A 25,158-nucleotide genomic window follows, 5' to 3' on the forward strand; every position below is an offset into this window, starting at 1 on the left:
GTAACTACACTTAGTGCGCGCGTGGGCAGGGGGCCCTTTGCCCTGGTGCAGTCCCCTTCATTTGAACCAGTTCAAAGCACGGTCTTTTCCCGAATCCACTGATTCCGAAGGGTTAGTAATAAGCCCTTCTGAAAATTTTCCCAATCTTTCGTTGGAACAAGCAATTAGATACTGCTTTCCAACAAACATTAAATTAAAACCTGGAAACAGGACAGTGAAGTGAGAAAACTCTCTCTCCTTCCTTATCGGCGCTCCAGGCACCCAGGGACCCTCTGTTTCACCAGAAAAACAGCTCCCGGCAGCCCTCTCCCGGAACCAGCACTCCGCAGGGACCCTAAAGCAAACCGATCTCCGAGCGCCCACAAGGTGGTCCGGGATCACCCACCCTTTGCCTCCACGATCCTGAGCCCCTCCCCTCCCCGAACCCCAGTCCCTTCCAGCCAAAGCGTCACTGTTCCTTTAACTCCGCTTGCTCGGGAGGGTGAGCCCGACTCCGTCCTCCCGCCTCCTTCTCCGCCGCTCCCTCCCTCCTTCTCCCAGCGGAGTTTCAGGTGAATGGGTCACCGAGGGTGGAGGCCAGCCACGCTACACCTTGTCGCTCGCGCCCACCTCCCGCTCCCTCCTTCCTCAGGCGACAGAGGGGCGGTGGAGTTCAAGGAGATCTGGCCAGCACACGGCCGAGCAGTCGGCCGGGGGCGCAGCAGGTGGGTCCCGGAGCGCCGGAGCGCGCGGCCCGGGCAGGCTCGGCCTGAAATTGGTGCGCATGCCCGGGGGCGGGGGAGTGGGGGAGGACCGAACTCCTGGCTCAGTGCAAGCCTTTGGCTGTCACTGAGGGCGGCGGCAGGTGCACCCGCCAGGTGAGCGCTCGGGGTTTCCGCCACCCAGGTGGCCTGGGCCTTGGCGAGTGGGTGAGAGGCAGGTGCGGCAACGGGGGTCCCTTCCCCAAGGGCGACAGCGCGGCGTCTGGGAGGCGCGGGGAGGGCGCGCGGAGTTAGTTTCGGTGGCAGTTTCGCCCTGGACTTGGGGTTCCCGGGAACCGGAGAAGCGCGGGTTCTTGGGCATAGCGAGGGAGGAGTTGGGGTCTCTCTCTCTCTCTCTCTCTCTCTCTCTCTCTCTCTCTCTCTCTCTCTCTCTCTCTCTCTCTCTCTCTCTCTCTCTCTCTCTCTCTCTCCTTTCTGTCTCTCTGTCTCTGTCTCTCGAAGCTGCGGGCGAAACCTTTTCCACCACAAATACCTGGGCAACTTTCTGCTATTACAGAGGCGGGCGCCTCGTGTGCCGAACCCACGCTCAGCTAGGGAGATAGAGAACTGTGGGCTTCTCGGGGTCCCCAGTTAGGGCTGGAGAGAGATGATGCAGGACGACCTAGATCCCCGTGGCCCTTCTGGTTTCTGCCCCTTTGGGTAATTCATCCCAGGGGATGGGGAGGCCAGGGGTCTTCTGCATTGTCCCCAGAGTCTCGGTGTGTTACTTGGCTGTTTGAAACAGGGTCGGTGAGTGTGCCCTTGTTGATTTCGAGTGAAGCTGGATTTCGAGGGAAGCTGCTCACACAGTACATTTTCATCCGTGACCGCGAGCTGCGGATCTGCCTCGGGGCAGAGCCTGCTCTGCCGCCTTGTACTGGCTCGGCTGCTCCCGAGCGTAGAGCCGCCTGGGGCGTACGCACGGTCGCGGGATTCCCGCCGCTTGCCTAGGCTATCCACTTAACAGATATCCCGGGCAAAGCCGGCCCCGCGAGCACAGCGGCGAGTGGCCAGCGTTGGAGGAAGTATGCAGGGACAAGTGGGTGGGGACCAAAATGGCCTCTACATCTTGGCGCTGGGACAGCTCTGAGCCCCTTTCGTCCTAGGTGGAGCGACTGAACCCCAGCAGGAGCGGCAGTATCCTCCGGCCTGCCCCGGGCTCACCGGGCAAAGTGCCACCAGGGGAATTACCTGGGGCGGGAAGGAGGCAGCTTTCCAGGCAGGTTAGTAGTGTGTGGCGCTCTGGCACAACAGGTGCGTTATGGAGATCCCGGGAAAAGAGAAATGGTTCCACAGTGCGGTGCTTTCTGGTGATGATGCCTTCTGTGGCTGGTGGGCTGTTCAGCTACATGTCCCTGAGTGTAACAGTAGTTCCTTAAATTTCCACTGGTGGTGGTTTTCTCTTTTCTTCTTTGGATTTATCTACTTGTTAGTGCTTCCTTTGTTAAGGATGGCGAGGTCAGCAGGCTAGGTTTGGGGTGGGGGGCACTCTCTACCTTCTGGCGACTTCCAGGCAGCACCTCTCTGTATAAGGTGTTAAAGCAGATCCTTCTAGACCTTTATCTTAAGAGTTTGGGGTGGAACATGGTTCGAAGGTTGGAATCTCAGCACGACAACAAACCAACAAGCAACACCAGAAAACCCCAAACCAAACCAGAACAAAATGCCTCAAAAATTTACATTTTTGTAAACGTAGACTACAGAATACAGAAAACTTAAGCCAAGCCATAAGGACTAGTTAACCCTAGAGAATTCCAGAGAAAACACCTACTATAGCAAGCCGGAGAGGTACTTTTCAATCCAGCCTGTTTGTAGATTTTGGTGTGTCACTTGATATTTGTACTTTGGGGAGTACAGTTTAGGGCTCTGCTAGCTGTACAGCTCAGCTATGTCTTCCCAACTCTCAAGCAAGCTTGTGTTAGTTATAGGTTTTCTTGGCTTTCGTTTTGTTTGTTTTTTGTTTTCCTTCTCTGCCGTACTTGTGACTTGTAGTTTGGGATGGGGCCTTTTATTCTTCCTTTCTAACAAACTCACAAGATAAGCCTATACTGTTGTGTGTTTGTCCCCCACCCTCCTGACCCCCCCCCCCCCAGAATGTAAGCATGCACTTTCTGCTGACCTCGATTTGATATATTTACTGTGTAGTTCAAGAGATTCACCGCAGGACTGAAATTCCAACTCACTAAAATGGAGTGTCGGCTTTATTAACCAAATATCGACGGGCCATCCCTTTGTGCTCAGGACCAGCAAAGGGACTAGGGGACTAGGGAAGGTGATGGTTGGAGAGGTCAGGCCTGAGGTCAGGGATGGAGGAAACTTATTGAGTGGTCTGGAGAGCATCCCTGAAGCTACCTTTGAGCTGTGAGCTGAGCTAGGGAACTTGACTGGCAACATCAAGATCCTCTCAGGGGGCAGAACTTGGGAGACAGAGGCAGGTGGAGCTCTTGTGAGTTCTAGGACAACCAGTGCTACATAATGAGATCGTATCTCAAAAAGAAAAAAAATAAGTTTTGGGGCTGGAGAGATGGCTCGCTCAGTGGTTCATAACATATTCTACTCTTCCAGAGGACTGAAGTTCACTTCCCAGACACCACGTGAGATGGCTCACAACTGTCTCCAGCTCCTGGGGAGATCCAACTTCTGGCCTCCGTGGGCACCTGCACTCAAATACACATACCTAAACACAGATACATACACATAACTAAAAATAATAGAAAAAAATGAATCTTTACAAATCCTGTTTGGGGTACTGGTAGATGGCCCAGTGGGTAAAGGCACTTGCCAGCAAGCCTATGACTTGAGTTTGGTCCATGGAGGGAATAGAATGCCAAAAGTTGTCCTTTGACCTCGCATGCCATGAGACATGAGTGTAAATTAATATAATTAAAAAAGACTTAAAAATATTCTTTGGAGTTGAAGATGTAATTCAATGTTAGACTGCTTGATTAGAATGTATAATGTCCTAGGTTCAGTCCTCAGCAGGGGGTAAAATCCTACTTGGAGTCCTTAATTATATATAGAGATTTTTTTTTTAAGTTCTTTTTTTTTCTTTATATGTATGACTGTTTTGCCTACATGCATATATGTGCACGCACATGTTTGCCTGAAAGCAGGGTTGCAGATGGTTGTGAACCGCTTTGTGGGTTCTGGGAATTGAACCCTGATCTTCTATAAGAGCAACAAGTGATTTTTTTTAAGCTGGTCAGTGATGGTGCACACCTTTAATCCCAGTACTTGGGAGTGGATCTCTCTGAGTTCGAGGCCAGCCTGGTCTATAAGAGTTCCAGGGTTCCAGCACAGACTCCAGAGCTACAGAGAAACCCTGTCTCTAAAAACAAAAACAAACAAAAAGAGCAACAAGTGATTTTTTTTTAACCTTGGAACGCTCTCTCTAGCCCTTAGAGAGAGATTCTTAATATATTACTTTAGATTTTGTTGTTGTGGTTTGTTTTGGGGACAAAATCTCTCCTCTAGGTAGCTCTGGCTGTCCTGAACTCCCTCTGCAGACCAGGCTGATCTCCAACTCACAGAGATCCACCTGCCTCTGCCTCCCAAGTGCTGTGATTAAAATCATACACCACCATACTTAGTTTAAAAACAATACATACACACACATATAAAAACATTAGCTGGGAATGCTGGTTTTCTGTGTAACACGTTCTGTAAGGATCTGCTGTCTGTCCTCCGTTAGCTAACATAGCTGTGGTCTTCAGCCCTGCTGGTCTTCATGCTCTGGTGATGAAAGAAAGCAGTGGGGCCCTTTGGCCAAGCCCTAGAGGCCTTTCCACTCCCTTTTCCCTCTTGTGGCACAAACCTATCTTCCCTTGCTCTTTAGCTGCTGGCTGTGAGGCTTTGTCACTAATTTAGGGACCTTGAAGTGGCATCTCTAAAGTATTACTAAGTAACTCCTGCCTATGGGCAGGAACTGAAATGGTTATTTGTTATTCCTGGAGGGGGTGGAGTCAGGGCCACTTCCCACTAGGGGAAACTTCCCAACATTGAGATGAAATCCGATCCTGAGGTTTTGGGTGTTTTGTTTTGTTTTTGTTTCTAACCATTTCTAGGACTACAAAGACAGTTCTTAAAATGTTTCAGGTCTTTTAGAGTAGTCTAAAAGGGCATTAAAATCATCTTGTTCTCCAGGTCAAGTTCTACAGGACAAGCGTTTCCTGTTTTCCAGCTATTTTCTTAAGACATGTTTGTTTGTTTTGTTTTGTTTTAAGATCCTGAACTGTTATAGTCGCTGTCCTGGATCTGTACCCAGGGTGGAACCTGATGTACAGATTCAGGTTTTGTTTCTTTTCATTTTCAGGGTTAGGGCTGGAATCCAAAGCCACTGAGCTCCAGCCCCAGCTCCTGTTGGTTCCCTTACAGCATTCCTAGATACGAACACTATTTCAGAGTGCTCTCTAAGATTTGACAGCCTTTGCTAAAATTCTTACAGAAGGAAATGTTCTTTTTGCTGGGATGAGGTATGTGCCTCTAAGACTGAACAGAGGCCAAGTCGGATCTCCTTTCTTCTGTATTCTCATATAGATTTTTGTGAATTAAGTTTTTTATTTTTATTTTTCGGTTTCCTCTACCAACCTCAGCCTGTCAGTTTTCAGGGAAGCAGGCAGTGGCAAAATCTCTGGGCTTTAGCAGCAGGGTTGCTGTATTTTATTGGTGCTGGGTGAACTTGGGACCTTGTGAGTGACCTCACTGAGCTATGCCTTCAGCCCCGAGTGTTCACATCTAAGTGACTTATTTATGTCCCCAAACACCCGAGTGCCTACCTTACTCACCTTTCCAAGAACCATGGAGTATGAGTGCATCTGCTTCTTATTTCTGCTTTATTTACCCCAGTCAAGGTCAGGGTTATATCCCCCCCTTTTGACAGAGATAAATCTCTGGAGCTCAGAGAACTCGACAGGGTTGTGGCTGGCGAGCTAATAAATGAGGCTGATGGAACTAGTTCGTGTCTTCAAACTCATTTTGATCTTGCAGAGAGATCTTGCTCATTCTCGATGGATTCCTAGCCCTTGGGTTCTTAGTTATTCTTTCCAGTGTTTGGTCAGCTGCAATTCTGGATAACCTTGTCTGTGGTTACCACTGGAGACCTCACTCCAGGTGAACATAAATGTTCCATTCTTTGTGTTAATTAGATGTTGTTATTTAGCTCCCTGGGTCGCTGCCCAATCCTACAAGTTTGTGCTCCAGATTCCCTGGATTCTTTCTCTGTGCTCTTGCCTGGTAACTTTCTTCAAAGGAGAAACCAAGGTGTAGCAAGAGCTGTCTAAAATCCGCTTTCTCAAATTGTTTCAGTTTAGAAATCCTTGCTGTTGGAGGAAACATGACAGCCAAACTCCAACCTCTAGGAAATAACACTTAGAAAGGGATCTTGTTTGAATCTCTGACAACTAAAGCTTGAATTGGAATTAATTAATTTAGCTTTTTTTGGAGGGGTTTTGAGACAAGGTTAATTTAGTTTTTTTTTTTTTTTTTTTTTTTTTTTTTTTTTTTTAAAATTTAGTTTTTAACAATTGATACAGAGCCTGGAATTCGGGGGTAGTCGTTGTCAGTCTCCTCCTCTCTTTTTTTTTTTTTTTTTTTTTTTTTTTTTTTTTTTTTTTTGAGACAGGGTCTTACTATGCAACCTTAGCTGCCCTGAAGCTTGCTCTGTAGACCAGGCTAGCCTTAAACTCATAGATATCCTCCTGCCTCTGCCTCCTGTGCTGAGACTAAAGGTGCATGTCACCCACCATACCTGGCTCACCTTTTGTATTTTAAGAAAGAAAAGATTTGTGTATTAATGCGTAGGTGTGTGTGCCAGGATATGTTTATGTGCACCACACTTGTGCTGGTATCTGAAGAAGCCAGAGAGTGTTGGGTCCCTGGAACTAGAGTTACTGGCACTTGCTGCCTGATGTGGAAACCAAACCCAGCTCTTCTGCTAGAGCAGTAAGCACTCTAAATTGCTGAGCCATCTCTCTAGCCCCTGTATATTGCCTTTGTGTGTGTGTGTATTTTTTTTGAGACAGGGTTTTTCTGTGTAACAACCTTAACTGTCCTGGAACTAGCTCTGTAGACCAGGCCGTTCTCAAACTCACAGAGATCCTCCAGCCTCTCTGCCTCCCAAGTGCTGGGACTAACGATGTGCTCCACCACTGCCTGGTTCTTGTATTGTCTTTTGAGACAGACTCTCATGCTAAAGCCAAGTTGGATTCATCTTATAGCCCAGATAGACCTTGAACTCATGCCTCAGCCTCCCAAATGCTGTGATTTCATAGGCTAGCCACTGTGCCTGGCTTTGGGAGTAGTCTTGAGTGATTGAGTTGTAGATCGCTTAGATCACTTAGAAGAGGAATCACTAAGTTTCCTCTGAGGTCAGTATTTGTCACTATCAGCATCAGTCTTAGATATAAGGTCTTACACTTATTTAATAATATTTGAAGTTTTTCCTTAATGTTCTTTTTTCCAAACATCATTAAGGAAGTCAAAGCCTTTCAAAGCCCCGTTTTGGCTTGAATTGCTCATATATGTATTTCAACATGAGATGAAGAAGTGGACCGTGGGCTAGTTACAGGGCGCATACACTTAGGATTTATATGTGTTTGTTGTGCATTGGCAGAGTGGTTTTAAAAAAAAAAAACAAATGACTGGCGGCAGGCACTCTACTTACTTCCTGGACTTTTGCCTCTTGCAGTTTACCCGCAAACTATTCTTCAGAAAAATAAAGTGAAGAAGTCGTCTTTCCTGTGCCGCTGCCGTGTTGGTATCACCTGGATTTCCATCTTGGAGGTTTTGTCTGATGTACAGAGAGTTTTATTCTGAGATTTGGAACCGACTATTGAGTGGCGTGGAAGAGAAATTACTGTCTATGTAGCTGCCATGACACATTTAAAAGTTTAAATTGACTCGCTGCTCCTGATGGAGCAGTGGACAGCTGTGCAGACTTTATTTGAAAATGAAAAACAAATTTAGCTTCAATACACTCAAGCCATGGATCCTTCCGGACTGTTATTTGAAGGCAATACTCTGTTAAGTTCTGATATTTTCTCGTCACCTTCAGCCTGAAAGCACACGGGACAGAAGTATCCATGATCCAGTCTGATCCATGTAAATGTTGAGCAAATATTTGCACATCTACCGTGTGCCAGGTGCTGTTTCAATCAGTGAACAACATGCAAAAAACTCCTGTTCCCATGGAGTTTACCTAGTGGATCTAAAGTTCTCCTCCTTGCTAATCAATTACTAGTGTTGCCTGGAAAGAACTTAGTGTTGCTTCCATGTACCCTACCAGAGGGACGGGAAGTGCTGGAACTGTAAAACCAAGCTGGGTGGTGGTGGTGCACACCTTTAATTTTAGCACTCAGAAGAAGAGGCAGGGGGATCTCCGTGAGTTCGAGGCCAGCCTGTTCTACCAGAGCTAGTTCCAGGACAGGCACCAAAGCTACAGAGAAACCCTGTCTCAAAAAAACAAAAAACAAAAAACAAAAACAAAAACAGCCCCCCCCAAAAAAAACAAAAACAAAAAACAAAAAAAGAAAAGAAAACTGTAAAACTGAAGTTCATTTGTTTGCTCGCTCCTTCCTTCATCTTCTGCACACACGTGTGTGTACACCCACAGTATGTGTGTGGCCGTCAGAGCACAATATGCAGGTGTTGTTTCTCTCTTTCCACCATGCAGGTCCTGGGTATTGAACTCAGGTCCTCATTGATGGTGGCAATCCCTTTACCTGCCGAGCCATCTCATAGGCCCTTTCTTGGCTTTTCTGGCACTGGATTTTCTAGGATAAACTTCAGCTTTTGAGTCTCACCAAGATCTCTTGGGTGCCAAGGAGTCACCTTGGACCAAGGCAGGTCATGCCCAGATTCACTGCTTCATGAACATTAACACCACTTGTCCGCTCCAAATGGAATGGACTGAAAATCTCTGCATGGAAAGTGTAGGGGTTGTGGGTCAGGTGACATCTCAGTTACTCGTTCACTTCTTTATGGCTTTGGGCACATTGCTCCCTGTGTCTTTCTCGTCCTTTCTGGGTTTGTAAAAAATGAATAAGCAGGGTGCTTTTGAGTCTGAACTGGAATTTTGTGCAAAGTGCCTGGCACGTGGGTAGGTATCCGGTGTGACTTTTCTCCTTCTCCCAGCACCTCAGCCCAAGCTTCACAACTTCCATGGTCTGGCGGCTGCTGCTCCTGGTGCCCTTTCCTACCTGTCCTCATACATCCATTGCCGAGGATCCTAACTTGTTTTATGAGTGAGGAAGACATTCTCCATGCACTTTGTCCTCTCAGCATCGTCTTATTTGAACAGATTAACATGTGTCTATACAGCCCCACCCCCATGTCAACACCTTACCAGCCTGGATGCGCATCCTTTCCCCAAGACACCAGCTGATGCTCTTCATCACCTTTTTTTGGTGTTTTGAGACAGGGTTTCTCCAGCTTTGGAGCCTGTCCTGGAACTAGCTCTTGTAGACCAGGCTGGTCTCGAACTCACAGAGATCCGCCTGCTTCTGCCTCCCGAGTGCTGGGATTAAAGGCGTGCGCCACCACCGCCCGGCATCACTCTTGGTCGCATAGTTCAGCCTGGAGACGGTCCTGTTCTGTGTGTGTCTCGTACTTCCACAGGCTCCGCTGTGTAGTTAGTTAGGACCTTGGGAAATGTGCGTTGATGGAGTGAAATCGCCTTTCAGGTGTGCTTTAAGGAATTCTAGAACACAACTGCTCCTCTTTTTCTCCTCTGGAAGGACTCTTTAATATGTGTTTCCTAGTTTTCTTTTGTAAAAATGACATCTTTGGAGACTTAGAGGAGACAATAAGAGAATGGGATGGCTCGAAATTACACCATCTGTGCCTATATCTTGCAATCACTTTTTTTTTTTTTTTTTTTTTGACAGGGTTTCTCTGTGTAGCAGTTCTTGCTGTCAGGGACTTCTTTGTAGACCGTGCTGACCTTGATAAGCTTTCTAGGATAAACTTCAGCTTTTGAGTCTCACCAAGATCTCTTGGGTGCCATGGAGTCACCTTGGACCAAGGCAGGTCATGCCCAGATTCACTGCTTCATGAACATTAACACCACTTGTCCGCTCCAAATGGAATGGACTGAAAATCTCTGCATGGAAAGTGTAGGGGCTGTGGGTCAGAGAGAGAGAGCCGAGGCCTCTGCTTCCCAGTGATGGGATTAAAGGTGTGCGACACCACCGCCTGGCTATAATCACTTTTAATGAGGGCACACTTTAAAGTTGTGCTTTAGCGGGAGGCAGAGGCAGGCGGATCTCTGTGAGTTCGAGACCAGCCTGGTCTACAAGAGCTAGTTCCAGGACAGGCTCCAAAGCCACAGAGAAACCCTGTCTCGAAAAACCAAAAAAAAAAAAAAAAAAAAAAAAAAAAAAGTTGTGCTTTAGTTAACTCTGGAGCACTAACAAGTGCTGCACAGTTACAGCCGCACTGGCCTATGCACGCTCATCCTGCGCGAGCATTAAAGGTAATAGGAAGTTGCCTTCCTTTCAGTGGTGGGGATCGAATCTAGGACCCTGGACATTCTAGGCAAATCCTTCGTTATGGAGCTATAGTCCTAGCAAATCCTCCATTAAGGAGCGACAGTCTTCGGCTTTTTGTTTTTGTTTGTTTTGTTTTTTTTTGTTAAGGGTCTTACTCTATTGGCTAGGTTGGTCTCCAACTTGAGATCCTTTTGCCCCAGATTCCCGAGTAGCTGGGGTTTCTGATTTATACTACTGTACCTGGCATTGAGATGATTATTATTTTGTTTTTGAGACAGTGTTTCTCTGTACAGCTTTGGAAACTGTTCTGGAATACTTTCTATAGACCAGGCTTGCCTCAAATTCACAGATATCCACCTGTCTCTGCCTCCCAAGTGCTGTGATTAAAGGCGTGCGCCACCAGCAAAATTATTATTATTTGTTTTAAAAATTTAAGGGGCTGGAGAGATAGATGGCTCAGTGGTTAAGAGCACTGACTGCTCTTCTGCAGGACCTTGGTTCAATTCCCAGCACCCACATGGCAGCTCACAACTGTCTGAGACTCTAGTTCCAGGGGATCCAACACCCTCACACAGGTAAAACTCCAATGCACAAAAATAAGAGAAAATAAATCATTGAGTAAGGCCTGGTGGTACATGCCTTTAATCCCAGCACTCAGGAACCAGGAGCAGGAGAACCTCTGTGAGTTCAAGGCCAGGCTGGTCTACAGAGTGAGTTCCTGGACAGCCAGGGCCACACAGAAAAAACAAAAAACCAAAAGCAACAACAACAAAAAAGTAAATCATTACTTTTTTTCAAAATATAAACATTTTAGGGCGTGTGTGTGTGTGTGTGTGTGTGTGTGCATGTGCGCTTGCCATGGCACATATATGAAGGTGAGAGAACAGTCTGCAGAAGCTGGTTCTCTCTTTGTAGTATGTATATTCCAGGGATTGAATTTAGTCATCAGGCTTGGTGGCAGACACCCTTACCCACTGTGCCAGCTTGCTGATCCAAAATAATAATTTTGTGAAATAAATCCTTCCTTCTCTTCCCCTTTTTCCTTTATCTTTTTGAGACAAGATCTCATGTTAACCCTAAATTTTTTTTCTTTGTATGCCTTTGTTTTTAGTAGTGGCTATTTAATTTTTTCCCCTTCTGTATTATAAAGTGATGTGAGGTTGTCATTATTGTAGCTCAGAATTTTAAGTTTAAAGATACTTGTGTGCCAGGACCATGCAGAATGCAATCCTGGCGCCAGGAGAAATGCGGTTTTCTGTGCCCCTGGAATTGAAGGTCTGCCACGTGGAAGTGGCAGTGGAACAGAGAATTAACGTGGGGTGAGCGGGCGCTTGGAGATTGGATTCTGTACATTTCTTGATGATGCAAACTTCCCTGGTCTCAGCAGTAATTCCATCAGCCTACTTTTGTTGCTTAGGTTTGCTTATCTTGGGAGCCTTGAAGTCTTGCTCATCACAAAGATCAGGTGACCAGTGAGATCAGCCATGTCTGTGAGGCCTCTTGAAAGTCCACCGCCTTACCGACCTGATGAGTTGTAAGTAACTAATTTTTCTTTCTTCTAATGGGGCTTGTTATATGTAAAAGAAACTTCCATCCATTAAGTCTTTGTTTTTAAAAAATTAAGCCAGGGGATTAGGGCTCTAGCTCAGCAGTAGGGCCCAAACCCATCCCCAGTACTGATCCTCTCCCCTCCCACCCCCAGCATCACACACTTTTAGGCTGGGGACATGGCTCAGTTGGTAGAGTGTTTGCCTAGCAATGATTCAGGTGGTGGTGGCTGGGTTTGATCTGTAGTACTGCATAAGCCAGGCATGGTGGCATACACCTTAATTCCAGCATTTTGGACGTGGAGGCAGGAGAATCAGCCACATAATGAGAGTAAAGCCAGCCTGGGCCACGTGTGATCCTGTCTCAAAACAACAAGCAAGCAAACAAACAAAAAAAAAAAAATCTAAGCCCAGGATGGTGTGCACATTTGCAATCCCAGTGCTTCGGCGGCAGAGATAGGATGATTATCATACATTTGAGGTAGTCTGGGTCTCTGTGTGGATTACAAGGCCGGTTAGGGCTATGTGGTAAGACTGTCTCAAACAATCTGAACAGTTTGCACTTAATGATGTGAGTTGTACCAAAGATTTACAATGAAAAGTGAATTTCCTTCTTCTGCATAACTTCCAAAATGGTCTCTAGTTGCCTGTGGAGGCAACTACACCATCTACTTTTAGTATTTGCCTCAAGATACTGTCTAGGGCTAGGTGTAGTAGCTTATGCCTTTGATCCTAGCGCCTGGAAAGCAGAGGCAGATTCAGGTAGATATCTCTGTGAGTTTGAGGACAGCCAGCGCTGTGTAGAGAGACTGCTTCAAAAAAAAAAAAAAAAAAAAAAAAAATCCAAAGAGAGTAACACCCACCAAGATATTATGTAAGGCTCAAAGTTCTTAGGTTCAATTTGGTCAAATGACAGTGGCTCTGATACAAGTTGTCAATTTATAATTATAATTAAATTATTGGAATGTGCAAAGTAATTTTTATAACGGAGATTCAGAATCCAGCTGAGCATTCCCTGATGAGCTCTTGTTGTAGAATTGGTTTACTTTGCCACTGTTTTTTGTTTTTCAAGACAGGGTTTCTCTCTGTAGCTTTGGAGTCTATTCTGGAACTCGCTCTGTAATTTGGCTGGCCTCGAACTCACAGGGATCCACCTGTCTCTGCCTCCCGAGTGCTGGGATTAAAGACGTGTGCTACCACTGCCTGGCACTTTGCTACTCTTGATGTAATTAACTAACTATAGATTATGTAGTATTTTGCTCAGTATTTTACTCCTTGAGTAATAAATATATAATACATATAAATAATTTATGTAACACATGTGCGTGCGTGTGCACGCACACACACACACACACACACACACACACACATTCTTCTTGATGGTCCTGGGTATTGAATGCAGGGTTCTACCTCTTGTTATATAGCATGAATAATAAAAACCCAGAGACAGATACTGGGATTCAACCTGAAGATCAGAAAAGCAAAGCAGCTGAACCACTAGAAAGCTCTTACCTCTATGAAATCTTCAGACTGAAGAGAGTGAGTTCCTGTATTATCCTGCCTTCTATTCCTCTCTAGTGCTGGGATTAAAGTGCACCACCACCACCACCTGGCCTCTATGGCTAACTAGTGTGCTGCTGGGATTAAAGGCATGTGCAATCATTGCTTGGCCTGTATGGCTAACTAGTGTGGCTGCTTTGGACTGATCTTCAGGCAAGCTTTATTTATTAAAACACAAATAATATACTACTATAATACTACATCTCATTTTTTCCCTCCTTTTCTAACAGGTCTTTCCACTGCCAAGCACAGTGCCCAACATAAGCCTGTCTGGTAATTCCAGCAGTTGCCTTCAGAGACTAAGCCCTGAAAAGAACAGGACTGCTAGGAACTGCACAGGACACCCAATATGCTGGTGTGGGTGTTGTGTTTAAATGCAATTACCTTGTGCCACATAGACAAAAAAAAAAAAGCTTGATATCATTGTTCTGAAGCTGTGTGGGTCCCACCCACACATGCTGTGATTTCACTGATAAGATGTGCAGCGTCAGATTTTTTTTTCCTCTCCCAGTACTGGGAGTGGAACAGACATGGCTCTTACTCTACCACTGAATTACATCACCAGCCCCATTACCTGACATTTTACATGTTTCCAAATGATCCTTACACGGAGCAAAATCTGGAGAACCATTGCCCTTTAATGTCGTAGTTATCGTCAAATATGTTTCTAAGACCAGTGCTGCCTGTATCAGCTGGAAGCTCAGTCCATCTCAGATTTGTCCTGCAGAATCAGCTGTGTCCCTTTACTCTTCAGCGGGACATTTGAAATAGTTCCATCCATGTGGCTAATTTTATCCCAAGCAGTTTCTCATTTCGGATCTTTTATTTCCCCTTTAGCAAACCCAATCATTATGCACCAAGCAATGACGTCTATGGCGGAGAAATGCACGTTCGACCAATGCTCTCTCAGCCGGCATACTCCTTTTACCCAGAAGACGAAATTCTTCACTTTTACAAATGGACGTCGCCTCCAGGAGTGATCCGGATTCTGTCCATGCTCATCATTGTCATGTGCATCGCCATATTTGCCTGTGTGGCTTCCACGCTCGCTTGGGACAGAGGCTATGGAACTGGCATCTTTGGCGGTGGCCTAAACTACCCTTATGCAGGAAGTGGCTTCGGTGGCTATGGAAGCGGCTATGGCTATGGTTATGGCTATGGTTATGGCTATGGAGGGTATACAGACCCAAGAGCAGCCAAAGGTTTCCTGTTGGCCATGGCAGCCTTTTGCTTCATTGCCTCCTTGGTGATATTTGTTACCAGTGTTGTAAGATCTGGAATGTCCAGAACAAGAAGATTTTACTTGATTGTGATCATAGTCAGCGTTATCCTGGGCATCCTGGTGTTTATTGCAACAATCGTGTATATAATGGGAGTCAACCCAACTGCCCAGGCCTCTGGATCTATATATGCTTCACAGATCTATGCCCTCTGCAGCCAGTTCTATTCTGGAACTACTGGACTCTACGTGGATCAGTATCTCTATCACTACTGTGTGGTGGATCCCCAAGAGGTATGCATAGTTTGTTGGTTTTTCAAGACAGGTTTCTCTGTGTAACAGCTCTAACTGTCCTGGAACTTGGTTCATAGACCAGGCTGGCCTTGAACTCACAGCGATCCACCTGCCTCTGCCTTCCGAGTGCTGGGATGAAAGGCGTGCGCTACCACCTCCTGGTAGTATGAGTAGTTTTTGTTCTTTCCCATAATCCTCTCTTCATGAGATTAGAGACGCTCAGAATAGTGAGTATGGGAACATTAAAAAAAAATGTCTGAGGCCCTCCTTTTAATGATGTCGTAATGTCAGGGAGAGACTGGATGTCATTGTTAAGGCATAGTTGGCATACCGTCTGTCTGTCTGTCTGTAGACTACCTTAGTGGTTGGTTATGCAGTCACAGAATTGGGCAAGCATCCCTAGAGTTGTGAACCATTTTCACTGTCTGTGCCCATTAGCGTTTGCTCACCATTTTTTGGACCCACTCTGAGCAGCCAGCCCTCTTCCTGTCTAGCTTGGCCTGTTCTCTGTTAAGAATTTTCACAATATCTGGTCTCTTATGATTGGCATCTTTCACTTAGCAGGATGGTTTTTTTAAAATTTTAATTTTAATAATTTTTTTAATCTGTGTTTTTGTCATGTGTAAGTCCTTTATTTCTTTTTATGGATGGATGATTTAAGAACATATATCTCATTTTATTTACCCATCAGTTATGAACATTAAGGCTGCCTCTGCATTCTCTGTGACTTCTGTTATTGGGATCCTTGATGCACAGGTTTTTGTGTGACTCTTAATATTTCTTGAGTTGTGAGTGTAGCTGCAGGGAGAGTTGATGAGCTGTGTGTGGCCCTGGCTTTTTGAGGTACTGTCAGTTTTCCAAAGAAGCCATTTTACAGTTTCTCCAAAAAGCGTGCGGGTCGTAACCGTCCACTTCCTCACCAAAGCCTGTTGTCGTCAGTTTGTCTGATTCTAGTCATGCTCATGGGTGTGAAATGGTACCTCATTGTAGGTGGCTTTTTGGGTGTGTGTGGTTTTTTTTTTTTTTTTTTTTTTGAGGTAGAGTGTAGATATGTATCTCAGGTCGTCCTTGAACTCACAGCCTTCCTGATTTAGCATCCTGAGTCCTAACTATGTGTGTGCTCCTATGCTCTGCTTGGGTTTTGATTTGTTTTCCGTGATAGCCAGTGGTACTCAGCGTATTCTCATGTATGTAGTGAACATTTATCATCATTGTATATTCAAAAACTTACTTTTAAAATTAGCCCGTTTTTAGTCTTTATAATAGGCATATAAATCTCTTATGATTTATATAAATATTAGTTATTTTGTCCTCACCCCTTTTAAGTTTTTTTTACGCTATTCTTTACACAAAACTTTAGTTTTGATAGGCTCTTGTCTGATTTTTCTTTTGTTGTTTTTTGCTTATGGTATCTTATCAACGAAAGTAAATATTCTCCATAAAAGTTGCTTTTTTTTTTAATTATATCCCCCTCTTTGGAGCCAGGGTCCTACTGTATAGCCCACATTTGCCTGTGAGTTGTGACCCTGCTGTAGCTCCAGCCTTCTGAGTGCTGTAATTACAAGCATATGAGCTACTTCCCCGGTCCATTCAATTTTCTCTGTGCAGTGTTCCAAATGAGTTGACTGTGTGGGTGATGGTTATAACTAACTCATTGGTGGAAAATTTGCTTATTCTGCATGAGGCCCTGGGTTAGAAACATTTGGAATTGCAGATGGCTCAGTGGGTAGATGCTTGCACGATCATGAGGACTTGAGTTTGGATCCCCAGAACCCATGCAAGAGCCCTAAACATGGTGGCCCATGCAAGAGCCCCAAACATGGTGGATGTGCACACATGTAACTCTAGTGCTGACGATACAGAAATCAGCACTCCTAGGAGTCCACTGGCCAGCCAGTCTAGGTGAAATGTCAAGCTCCAGGTTCACGGAGAGTCTGCTTCTCGAAAATTAAAATGAACAGTCATAGAGGAAGATACCTGTTGTTGACCTTTGACCTTTCCTTGTAGACACACACGTATATAGGCAAGTATACCCACGTACACACCCAAGAAAGTGCACTCTTGCTTGCACTTGCGTGTACACACAAACGCACAAAATAGGTTATAGATGTGAACATTTTGGGGTCTCATTTGATTCCATTAATCTGTGTTCCTGTCCTTACACCCATACCACACTGTCTTTTTACTTTACTATTATGGTAAGTTTTTGAAGTTGTGAAGTATGGATTCTCTTAACTTTGTTTAAAATTATTTTGACTAGATTCTGTAGATTCTGTGTTTCTTGCATTTCTATCTGCGTTTTAGGATTATCCTTTAGAATAGCCCTTGTGCACGGTAGGATAAGTTTTAGTTTTTTCAAGCTCCCTGCTGGGAACCTGCTGAAGTGTTGCCCCAAATCTGTAGCTCAGTTTAGGGGGATTTTGTCATTATTGCAATTTTAAGTCTTCTTCTTTTTTTCTTTTTCTTTTTTTGGGGGTGGGGGAATGTGCATTTTTCAAGACAGGGTTCCTCTGTAGCCCTGGTTTCTTGGAATTGACTTTGTAGATCAGGCTGGCCTTGAATTCACAGAGATCCGTCTGCTTCTAGAGTGCTGGAATTAAAGGCATATGCAGTCATTGTCCAGTGAGATTGTAAATCTTCTAATCAATGAACATAGGATATCTTTCCATTTCTTGTGGTAGTTTCCAGAATGTTGGTACTTTTTCGTCCAGGTGATTTTATGTGCTTCGGGGGCGTAAACCCTACCGTAGGCCACTGTGAGTCACCTCAATTACTTCAAACCACGGAATGCTACCGCTGCCTTTCCCCTCCTCTTGACTCAGGAGTTCTCATTCTTTCTCCTGAATGAGTCACTCTCTTAGGTTAGACTTTCTCCACTGTCTGCCTGTCTTGATTTTGAAGACGGAGTGTTTTCCCTGCTGGTGTAGGTTTCAGAGGGCTTGCTGCTACTGTTCCGACCTGTCTGTGGTGAATGGGTTTGCCTATCTCACCACACTCCGGTCCCTCGTGATCCTCTGGCTACTTGAAACCTATGTTCTTTGAAAAAGGATGTCACTGCGAGGTAGACAGTGGGTAGGAGAGCCTGCTGTTAACCGTGAGTAGATAACCAGTTCTGGTCTCGTATTCAAGCGTGCGCAGACCAGCGTGCCACCTAATACGTCTGCCAGAGACTGGGTGAGCCATCAAGAGGAGGCTTCATTGTCACAAGGCACTGAAACCGAGGAACTTGCTAGATCAAAGGACTCATTCGTCCATTTGCTGTAATTTATAGGTTGGTTAGATTGATAGTGTTATCATTAATGTTAAGACAGATGGCGCAACTTACTTAGAGTGTAAAAAGGTTGCCAAGCTTGCGTCATGAACAGGGTTATAGGTATGATTCTGAAATTAGCATTTTCAAACCCTTTAGAAGAAAGACATTGATGCTGGTCATATGTCTGTAATCTTAGCACTGGGGCAGAACAGGCAGGAAGACCAAGAGGTTAAGATCATCTTTGGCTACATAGAGAGTTTGAGGCTAACCTGGGCTATTTGAGACATTGCCTCAAAAATCAAACAAAAAACCCATTGATTTCATTACTTTACCATCTATTTTCGCTTTTTTATAAAAATCTGACAGCGACTGAGGCACAGTGTCCAGAACCCATTTCCTGTAGCTCTGAAGTGGGTACTGACGGGGTCTACCTGTAAGCAGGTTTGAGCACAGAGTCATTTGGTTTGTGTCCATTTCTGTTTATGCGCACCCAGGTACACTTTGCATGTGTTTTGCTAGCTTTGTCCAGTTGGTGTGGGTTAGTTTTTAATGACAGAACTAATCTGTAGAAATTTAGTTTTGTATCCATTAAACCACAAGTACTCAGGCCCTTTGGTAAGGGTTTTAGCTCCTAGAAGGTGGATTTCAATTAAAGCAATTAAAATTAATTATGTCCATATCTTTCTTCCCTTTTAGGCTATAGCCATTGTCCTGGGCTTCATGATACTTGTGGCTTTTGCTTTAATCATTTTCTTTGCTGTGAAAACCCGAAGAAAGATGGACCGGTATGACAAGTCCAATATTTTGTGGGATAAAGAACATATTTATGATGAACAGCCCCCCAATGTTGAAGAGTGGGTAAGTGTAAACAGAAGAAAACACTTTTAACCTTCAATTAAATTTCTAGTGTCTGTCCCTAATTTTTTTTGTACTTTGTTCAACTTTATGCTTAGAATTATTGTGTTTGTACACTTAATAAGTTGTTTGTTTTTTGCTCAGAATATTTAAAAGGTTGGTAAATGGAAATCGCTTCTTTAAAGGGTGAACTCATTTCTGTTTTCAGGAAGGAATACCCCCTAGAAAGTCACCGAGAACTCTTGGCCTTTGCAAAGTGCAAGCAACTCTTCTCTACCCCTTTATTTCTTTGCTTTACTGTTTTGGAGAAAACACTGTTGCCCCAGGGTTGAGGGCGGCTGGGGTCAAGGTTGGCAGAGGCATTTTGGGAATGGGATGGCCACTGTTAGTAACCTTATCAACTTTTTACATTGATAGCAGCATGGTCAACCACAGTGACTCATTCTGTATCCCATTTACCTATGAAATACTTCAGTATGACAGACAGAGATTACAGGAGTTTCTCTTTTAGGTGGGAGGGTAATGTATTGCAAATCTTAGCAGCCTTTAGCTGGGCAGTGGTGGTGCACGCCTTTAATCCCAGCACTCTGGAGGCAGAGACAGGTGGATCTCTGTGAGTCCAAGATCAGCCTGGTTACAGAGAGAATTCCAGGACAGCCAGGGCTACACAGAGAAACCCTGTCTTGAAAGAAAAAAGAAAGAAAGAAAGAAAAAACCAAACCAAACAAACAAAAAACCTGAGCAAGCAAGCTGGTGTGTGTGTGTGTGTGTGTGTGTGTGTGTGTGTGTGTGTGTATGTGTGTGTGTGTGTGGTGAGTAAGATGACAAGCTCCTTTAATCCCAGCACTCTGGAGGTAGAGGCAGGCCAGTCTCTGTGTGGAAACAGACTTTGTTTCTGTTGGGTTGCTGTGAGGAGCACCTATAGAAACTTTTTTTTTCCTACTTTTTCTTTAATATTTTTTTCTTCAGTCCTGGAGACCAAACCCAGGGCCTTATGCTTGCATGCTAGGCCAGCTGTTTGCCGCTACATTGGTAGGTTTCTGTGCTTGCTCCTTTTGTTTGATCTTTGTGAGTTCGTATGTATTGTATGTATTGTGAGTATGTATGTATTGTATGAATTGTATGTGTGTTCCTGCTTGTGAGTGCGGGCACATGCACTTGTGCACTGTCAGAGGATGTCACAGGACAACCTCAGGTGCTGGCTGACGTCTTCCACCTCTTTGGAGCAGCGTCTGTCTGTGTTGCACCTGCCAGGGGCTTGCCCTGAGCCTTCCGGGGATTCTCCTGTCTCTGTCTTACCTTGGAAGAGCTTTGATTATAGATTTGCTATTGCATTTGGCTTTTATCCGGGTTCCGGAGATCTAAATTTACATTCTCCCAATTCCAAGGCAAGGGATTTTACCCATTAAGCCATCTTCCCACATTCCTGTACTTCCTGTTTTTGAGATAGCATATCCTAGCTTGCCCAGGCTGGACCCAAACTCACTCTGTAATCTAAGCAGGCCTCCCAAGTAGCCAGGACCTCGGGCCTTTACCACTAGATCTGGTTCTAGCCAGACTGTTTTCGGGCTATGAAACTTAATTGTGGATACTGAACCCTGACTGGCACTAGGGTAGGCTTATTGTGACCACTGGCAGTGGGGTATATGAGGGCTTCAAAAGAGCTATGGGTTCCTGATAAACTGTCCCCTTAGCTCTAGCATTCTAAATGCCAGAGTTGTTTTTTTTGTTTTTTTTGTTTTTTTTTTTTTTTTTGTTTTTTTGGAAATCTGCAAGCTTAGCTAGGAACTGTTTCTAACTAGTGAAGGAAAAAAAACCTTGTTAAGAAAGCCAGAAAGAGAGTGAGTGACTTATTTGCTGCGAGTGATGGGTGCTAACCCTGCCTTCTGTGGGAAGCCACTTCCTCTGTGAGGTGTGAAGCCGCCTTAGAGGGAGATTGTCAGTCCACCTCTGGATGGACTGGGACTGCTCACCAGGGACTATGAAGTCAGTGTTTTGCTGGGAGTTTCTGGGTGTGTCAGTTGTTTCAGTGACTGTCGGGTTTGTTTACTCAAGGTTTCGAGAGAGAGCTTTAAAAAAAATAAATAAATAGACCAGCTCAAGGGAGCCCAGCACCTGTAACATTAGTCACGGTGAACTTTAGCCTCTCACCTGATTTAGTATCAGGAAGGTTTAATCAGTTATTAGTTCCTTTGATATCTTGGCAGCAGGTAGTCACTCATGGGAGTGGTGATGAGGCGAAAGATAGTTCTCTAAAAGGCATCCTCTTGGCTGCCGGGGTAGCTCAGTGGTAGAGCTCTTGCCTAACGCGTCAAAGGCCCTAGGTTCAACCCCCAGCCCAATATATACCCACAAAAAAGGCAGTACCTTATAATTAGCGACTTGGGTATTGTAGCCTCGAGTAATTTGCCTTTTCTGCTATTTTCCTTGGCCTACCCAAGCTCACTCCACTGAGCTTAGCTGCACATTTCAGATCAACCCCAGATGCAGCCGTTTGCTCCTCGTTCTCAGCTCTCTGTGCCCTTCTCCTCCCCGGAGATACCAGTCTGCGTGAGAAGCGCAGCAGTGAGTCTCTGTAGTCTTTGTCCTTTGGTCTTAACAAAATATAACTGCTTCTGCTGAGTGTGGATTAGAATTTGATTTCATACGTGCAAAGGACCTTGAGTTAAGTCTCCAGTGCTGGGGGAAAATGGGGATCTTAGTAATTGTGGAGTGCTGAAACAGGGGACTTGTCTTGGTGGGACTAAAGTGAGTGCTACTTAGTGCCCCACAAATTGGGATCGGTCTGGAAATTTATTACCGTTTGAAATCTTGCCATCTCTTTTGATTTAGGGTCACTCTCCATTCCCTATTGCATATCGACGGGAACATTTGCAACTTTCTAAGTTCCTAGTCCTGCATCTCTTGCATGTTGTTTCTTTATTAGGGAGTTTTTTTTTTGGGGGGGGGGGTATCTTTTCTGAATCTGTTGTTCTTTGTAAATGAGTCTACATTTGCATATTTGTCCCTTTTAGTCACTGAAGTGGATGCTGTTTGTCTTAGTCAGGGTTTTATTGGAAGAGACACCATAACCATAGCAACTCTTACAAGGAAAACACTTAATTGAGGGGGCTTGCTTGCAGTTTCAGGAGTTTGGTCCATTATCATCAGCCATCACGGTGGGGAGCATGGCAGCATGCAGGCAGACATGGTGCTGGAGAGGTAGCTGAGATTCCTACATCTTGCAGGCAACAGAGTTGACTGAGACACTGGGCAGTATCATATTATTTATGTGCTTGTTTGTTTATGTATGTATACACGTGGCATGTCCTGAATGTAGAGATCAGAAGTAAACTTTTCAGGGATTTGTTCTCTCCATCTGTCATGTGTGTTGCAGGGATCAAACTCAGGTTCTCAGGCTTGGTAGCAAGCTCCCTTTCTTGCTGAACCATCTTATCAGCCCTGTTTTGATTTTTTTATTATTTATTTTTTATTATTTATTTGATTTTATTATTATTATTATTATTGTTAGAAATTTTTACCTCCTCCTCTCTTCCCATTTCCCTCCCTCTCCCCCTCCCCCCTTTTTTTGATAGAATCTTGTTATATAGCCCTGGTTGGCTTTGAACTCTTTATGTAGCCCAGGCTGGCCTTAATCTAACCTACTGTCTCAGCCTTCCAAGTAGCAAGGATCACAGGTAGGTGGACTACCACTTTTGTCTTATTGTGAAAATAAGCCCTCACCAGCTTATTGAAACTTTCTGCTTTCATCTTTATGGGGTATCTTGCTGAATTTTCCTTACCACCCACAGCTGCCAGATGGTGTGACTATGCTGTGGTTTGCTGATGGGTAAATTTGCCATTTAATATTGCAAACAGAGATAAGAATAAAAAACCTATTTTGTATACCTTTTGTACATGTCTGTAGTTATATAGGGTAGATTCTCCATTGTAGTATTAGCAGGCTAAAGGCTATACTTATGGAGTCATTAGATATAAAAAATTGCCAATCTGGGCGGTGGTGGCGCATGCCTTTAATCCCAGCACTCAGGAGGCAGAGGCAGACGGATCTCTGTGAGTTCGAGGCCAGCCTGGTCTACAAGAGCTAGTTCCAGGACAGGCTCCAAAGCTACAGAGAAACCCTGTCTCGAAAAACAAAAACAAAACAAAACAAAATAAAAGAAAGTGTTAGAGAATTTAGAAGATTGGTGTTGAACCTAAGTTGTATCGGCTGAGAGCTTTTCATTCACAGATATCGGGTCACAGAGTCTGTGGCAAAGCTTGACTTGAAATTGACTATTTCCCGCTCTTGGGACCACCTTTTACTTGGGTTTGTTTTGTTTCTACTGGGGCTTCAGGCCCACAGAAGTACATGAATACAGTTCTTGGTTCATTATATTATTTTCTTTGTTACCTGCACAGCATTCTTGTTACTTTGTTTCATGATTGGGGGCACATCTTCCCTGCCAAGAACTACAATAATAGCCTCAATTTATGCTAGTCTATATATATATATATATTGTACTTTCTCATTGACTTTCTCACATCTGCTTGTAAGGAGAGCTGGGCAGTGTGTGAGAGGTGTGTGTGTGTGTGTGTGTGTGGGCTATCCTTGTATGGATTGTCTTATCACTTGCCTTTTTAATTCGATACTAGATTGATGAAGTTCATCCACATTGTTGTATTTAACTAGAAGCAACAGTCTGAGCCCCTGTATTCCACAGTTTCATGGCGGTTTTTCTAGCTCTTGTCGGTGGGCTGCTGTGTTATTAAGAGCAGCATTGCTGGACTGGCACTGTGTAGCTCAGCTGCGGAGAGTGCCTGGTGCGCTGCGCGCGCGCGCGCGCACGCGCGCGCGTGTGTGTGTGTGTGTGTGTGTGTGTGTGTGTGTGTGCGATGTATGATCCACAGCACTACCACAGTGCAGGACACAAACACTAGTGTTCTTGCTATGAACCTCTCAACTCGCCCACGCTTGTGCAGATTTCTCTTGGCTCTGGACCCAAGTGTGGAACTTCTGGGGTGAAGAGCTTGTGAGCGCACTTTTTTTTTTTTTTTTTTTTTTTTTTTTTTGTTTTTCAAGACAGGGTTTCTCTGCAGTTTTAGAGCCTGTCCTGGAGCTAGCTCTTGTAGACCAGGCTGGTCTCGAACTCACAGAGATCCGCCTGCCTCTGCCTCCCGAGTGCTGGGATTAAAGGCGTGCGCCACCACCGCCCAGCTTGAGTGCACTTTTTAATAAAATAATGACAAATGTTTTCCAAAGCTTGCACACTTACTATCTTGATACTGTTAGACTTGATTTTTATTTATTGATTGATGTTTTTCAAGATAGGGTTTGTCTGTGTAGCCGTGGCTGTCTTTGAACTCACTCTGTAGAACAGGCTGGCCTTGAACTCACAGAGATCCGCTTGCCTCTGCCTCCTGAGTGCACCACTACCACCCGGCCCTGTTAGACTTTATAATGTTTGTCTATCAACAGAAGAAGTGTATGTGTATGTGTGTGTGTGTGTGTGTGTGTGTGTTTCTACTTTACATTTTAGCAACTTTTGAAGTAGGAAAAACCCAAGCAGTGTCTCTGATATCTTGATTTTTCTAAGAGTTTTGATGGGAGCAAAGGGCACCTTTTATGAGGCATGGGATAGCTAAGTCCCCTGTTTGATGTGCGCATATCATGCACGACTGACTAAGCATTGTAGATATGACAAGCCCAAGTGCCTCCCTCACCTCAGCTGTGGAAACATGTTCCTTCTCTGCCATTGTCCTGATTGTGTGAGGGAGGTGATTCTCAGTGTTTATGTTGAGCTGGGGACTGGGTCAGTGTGCCGCCTACAGTTCAGGCTCCTGAGGGGATGGAAACAGGAAGGAGGCTTGAGGCCAGGAGTTGAAGGCCAGCCTGAATAACCAGTGAGAACCATCTGAAAGAAAAAAAAATCAACAACCAAGGGGGCTGGAGAGATGGCTCAGTGGTTAAGAGCATTGCCTGCTCTTCCAAAGGTCCTGAGTTCAATTCCACATGATGGCTCACAACCATCTGTAAATGAGGTCTGCTGCCCTCTTCTGGCCTATAGACATACACACAGACGGAATATTGTATGCATAATGAATAAATAAATAAATAAATAAATAAACAACCAAAAGGAGCCCTCAAATGTTCTTGCGTCTTTAATGCGTTTCCTCACTATTAATTAAGATTATTTTCCTACACATGAGCATACAAAAAAACCAG

General features: G+C 44.7%; 1 protein-coding gene across 4 annotated transcripts in view; it reads left to right on the forward strand.

Annotated features, from left to right (window-relative positions):
* Positions 1-512: 512 nt before the first annotated feature.
* Positions 513-25,158, forward strand: part of Ocln (occludin) — a 48,521-nt gene continuing 23,875 nt past the window's right edge. The window contains exons 1-4 of one of the 4 annotated variants that reach the window (XM_038322482.1): positions 513-704; positions 11,643-11,759; positions 14,170-14,845; positions 18,795-18,956. In XM_038322482.1, coding sequence (XP_038178410.1) covers positions 11,710-11,759; positions 14,170-14,845; positions 18,795-18,956 — 888 coding nt within the window. In that variant the 5' untranslated portion in view covers positions 513-704; positions 11,643-11,709. Of the gene's footprint in view, positions 705-737; positions 858-1,846; positions 1,964-10,780; positions 10,801-11,642; positions 11,760-14,169; positions 14,846-18,794; positions 18,957-25,158 lie in introns of those variants that run through there. The other 3 variants (XM_038322481.1, XM_038322484.1, XM_038322485.1) reach the window with 3 other exon arrangements.

Source organism: Arvicola amphibius, chromosome 3 (assembly GCF_903992535.2).
Source record: "Arvicola amphibius chromosome 3, mArvAmp1.2, whole genome shotgun sequence".
In the NCBI taxonomy this organism is placed as follows: Eukaryota; Metazoa; Chordata; class Mammalia; order Rodentia; family Cricetidae; genus Arvicola; species Arvicola amphibius.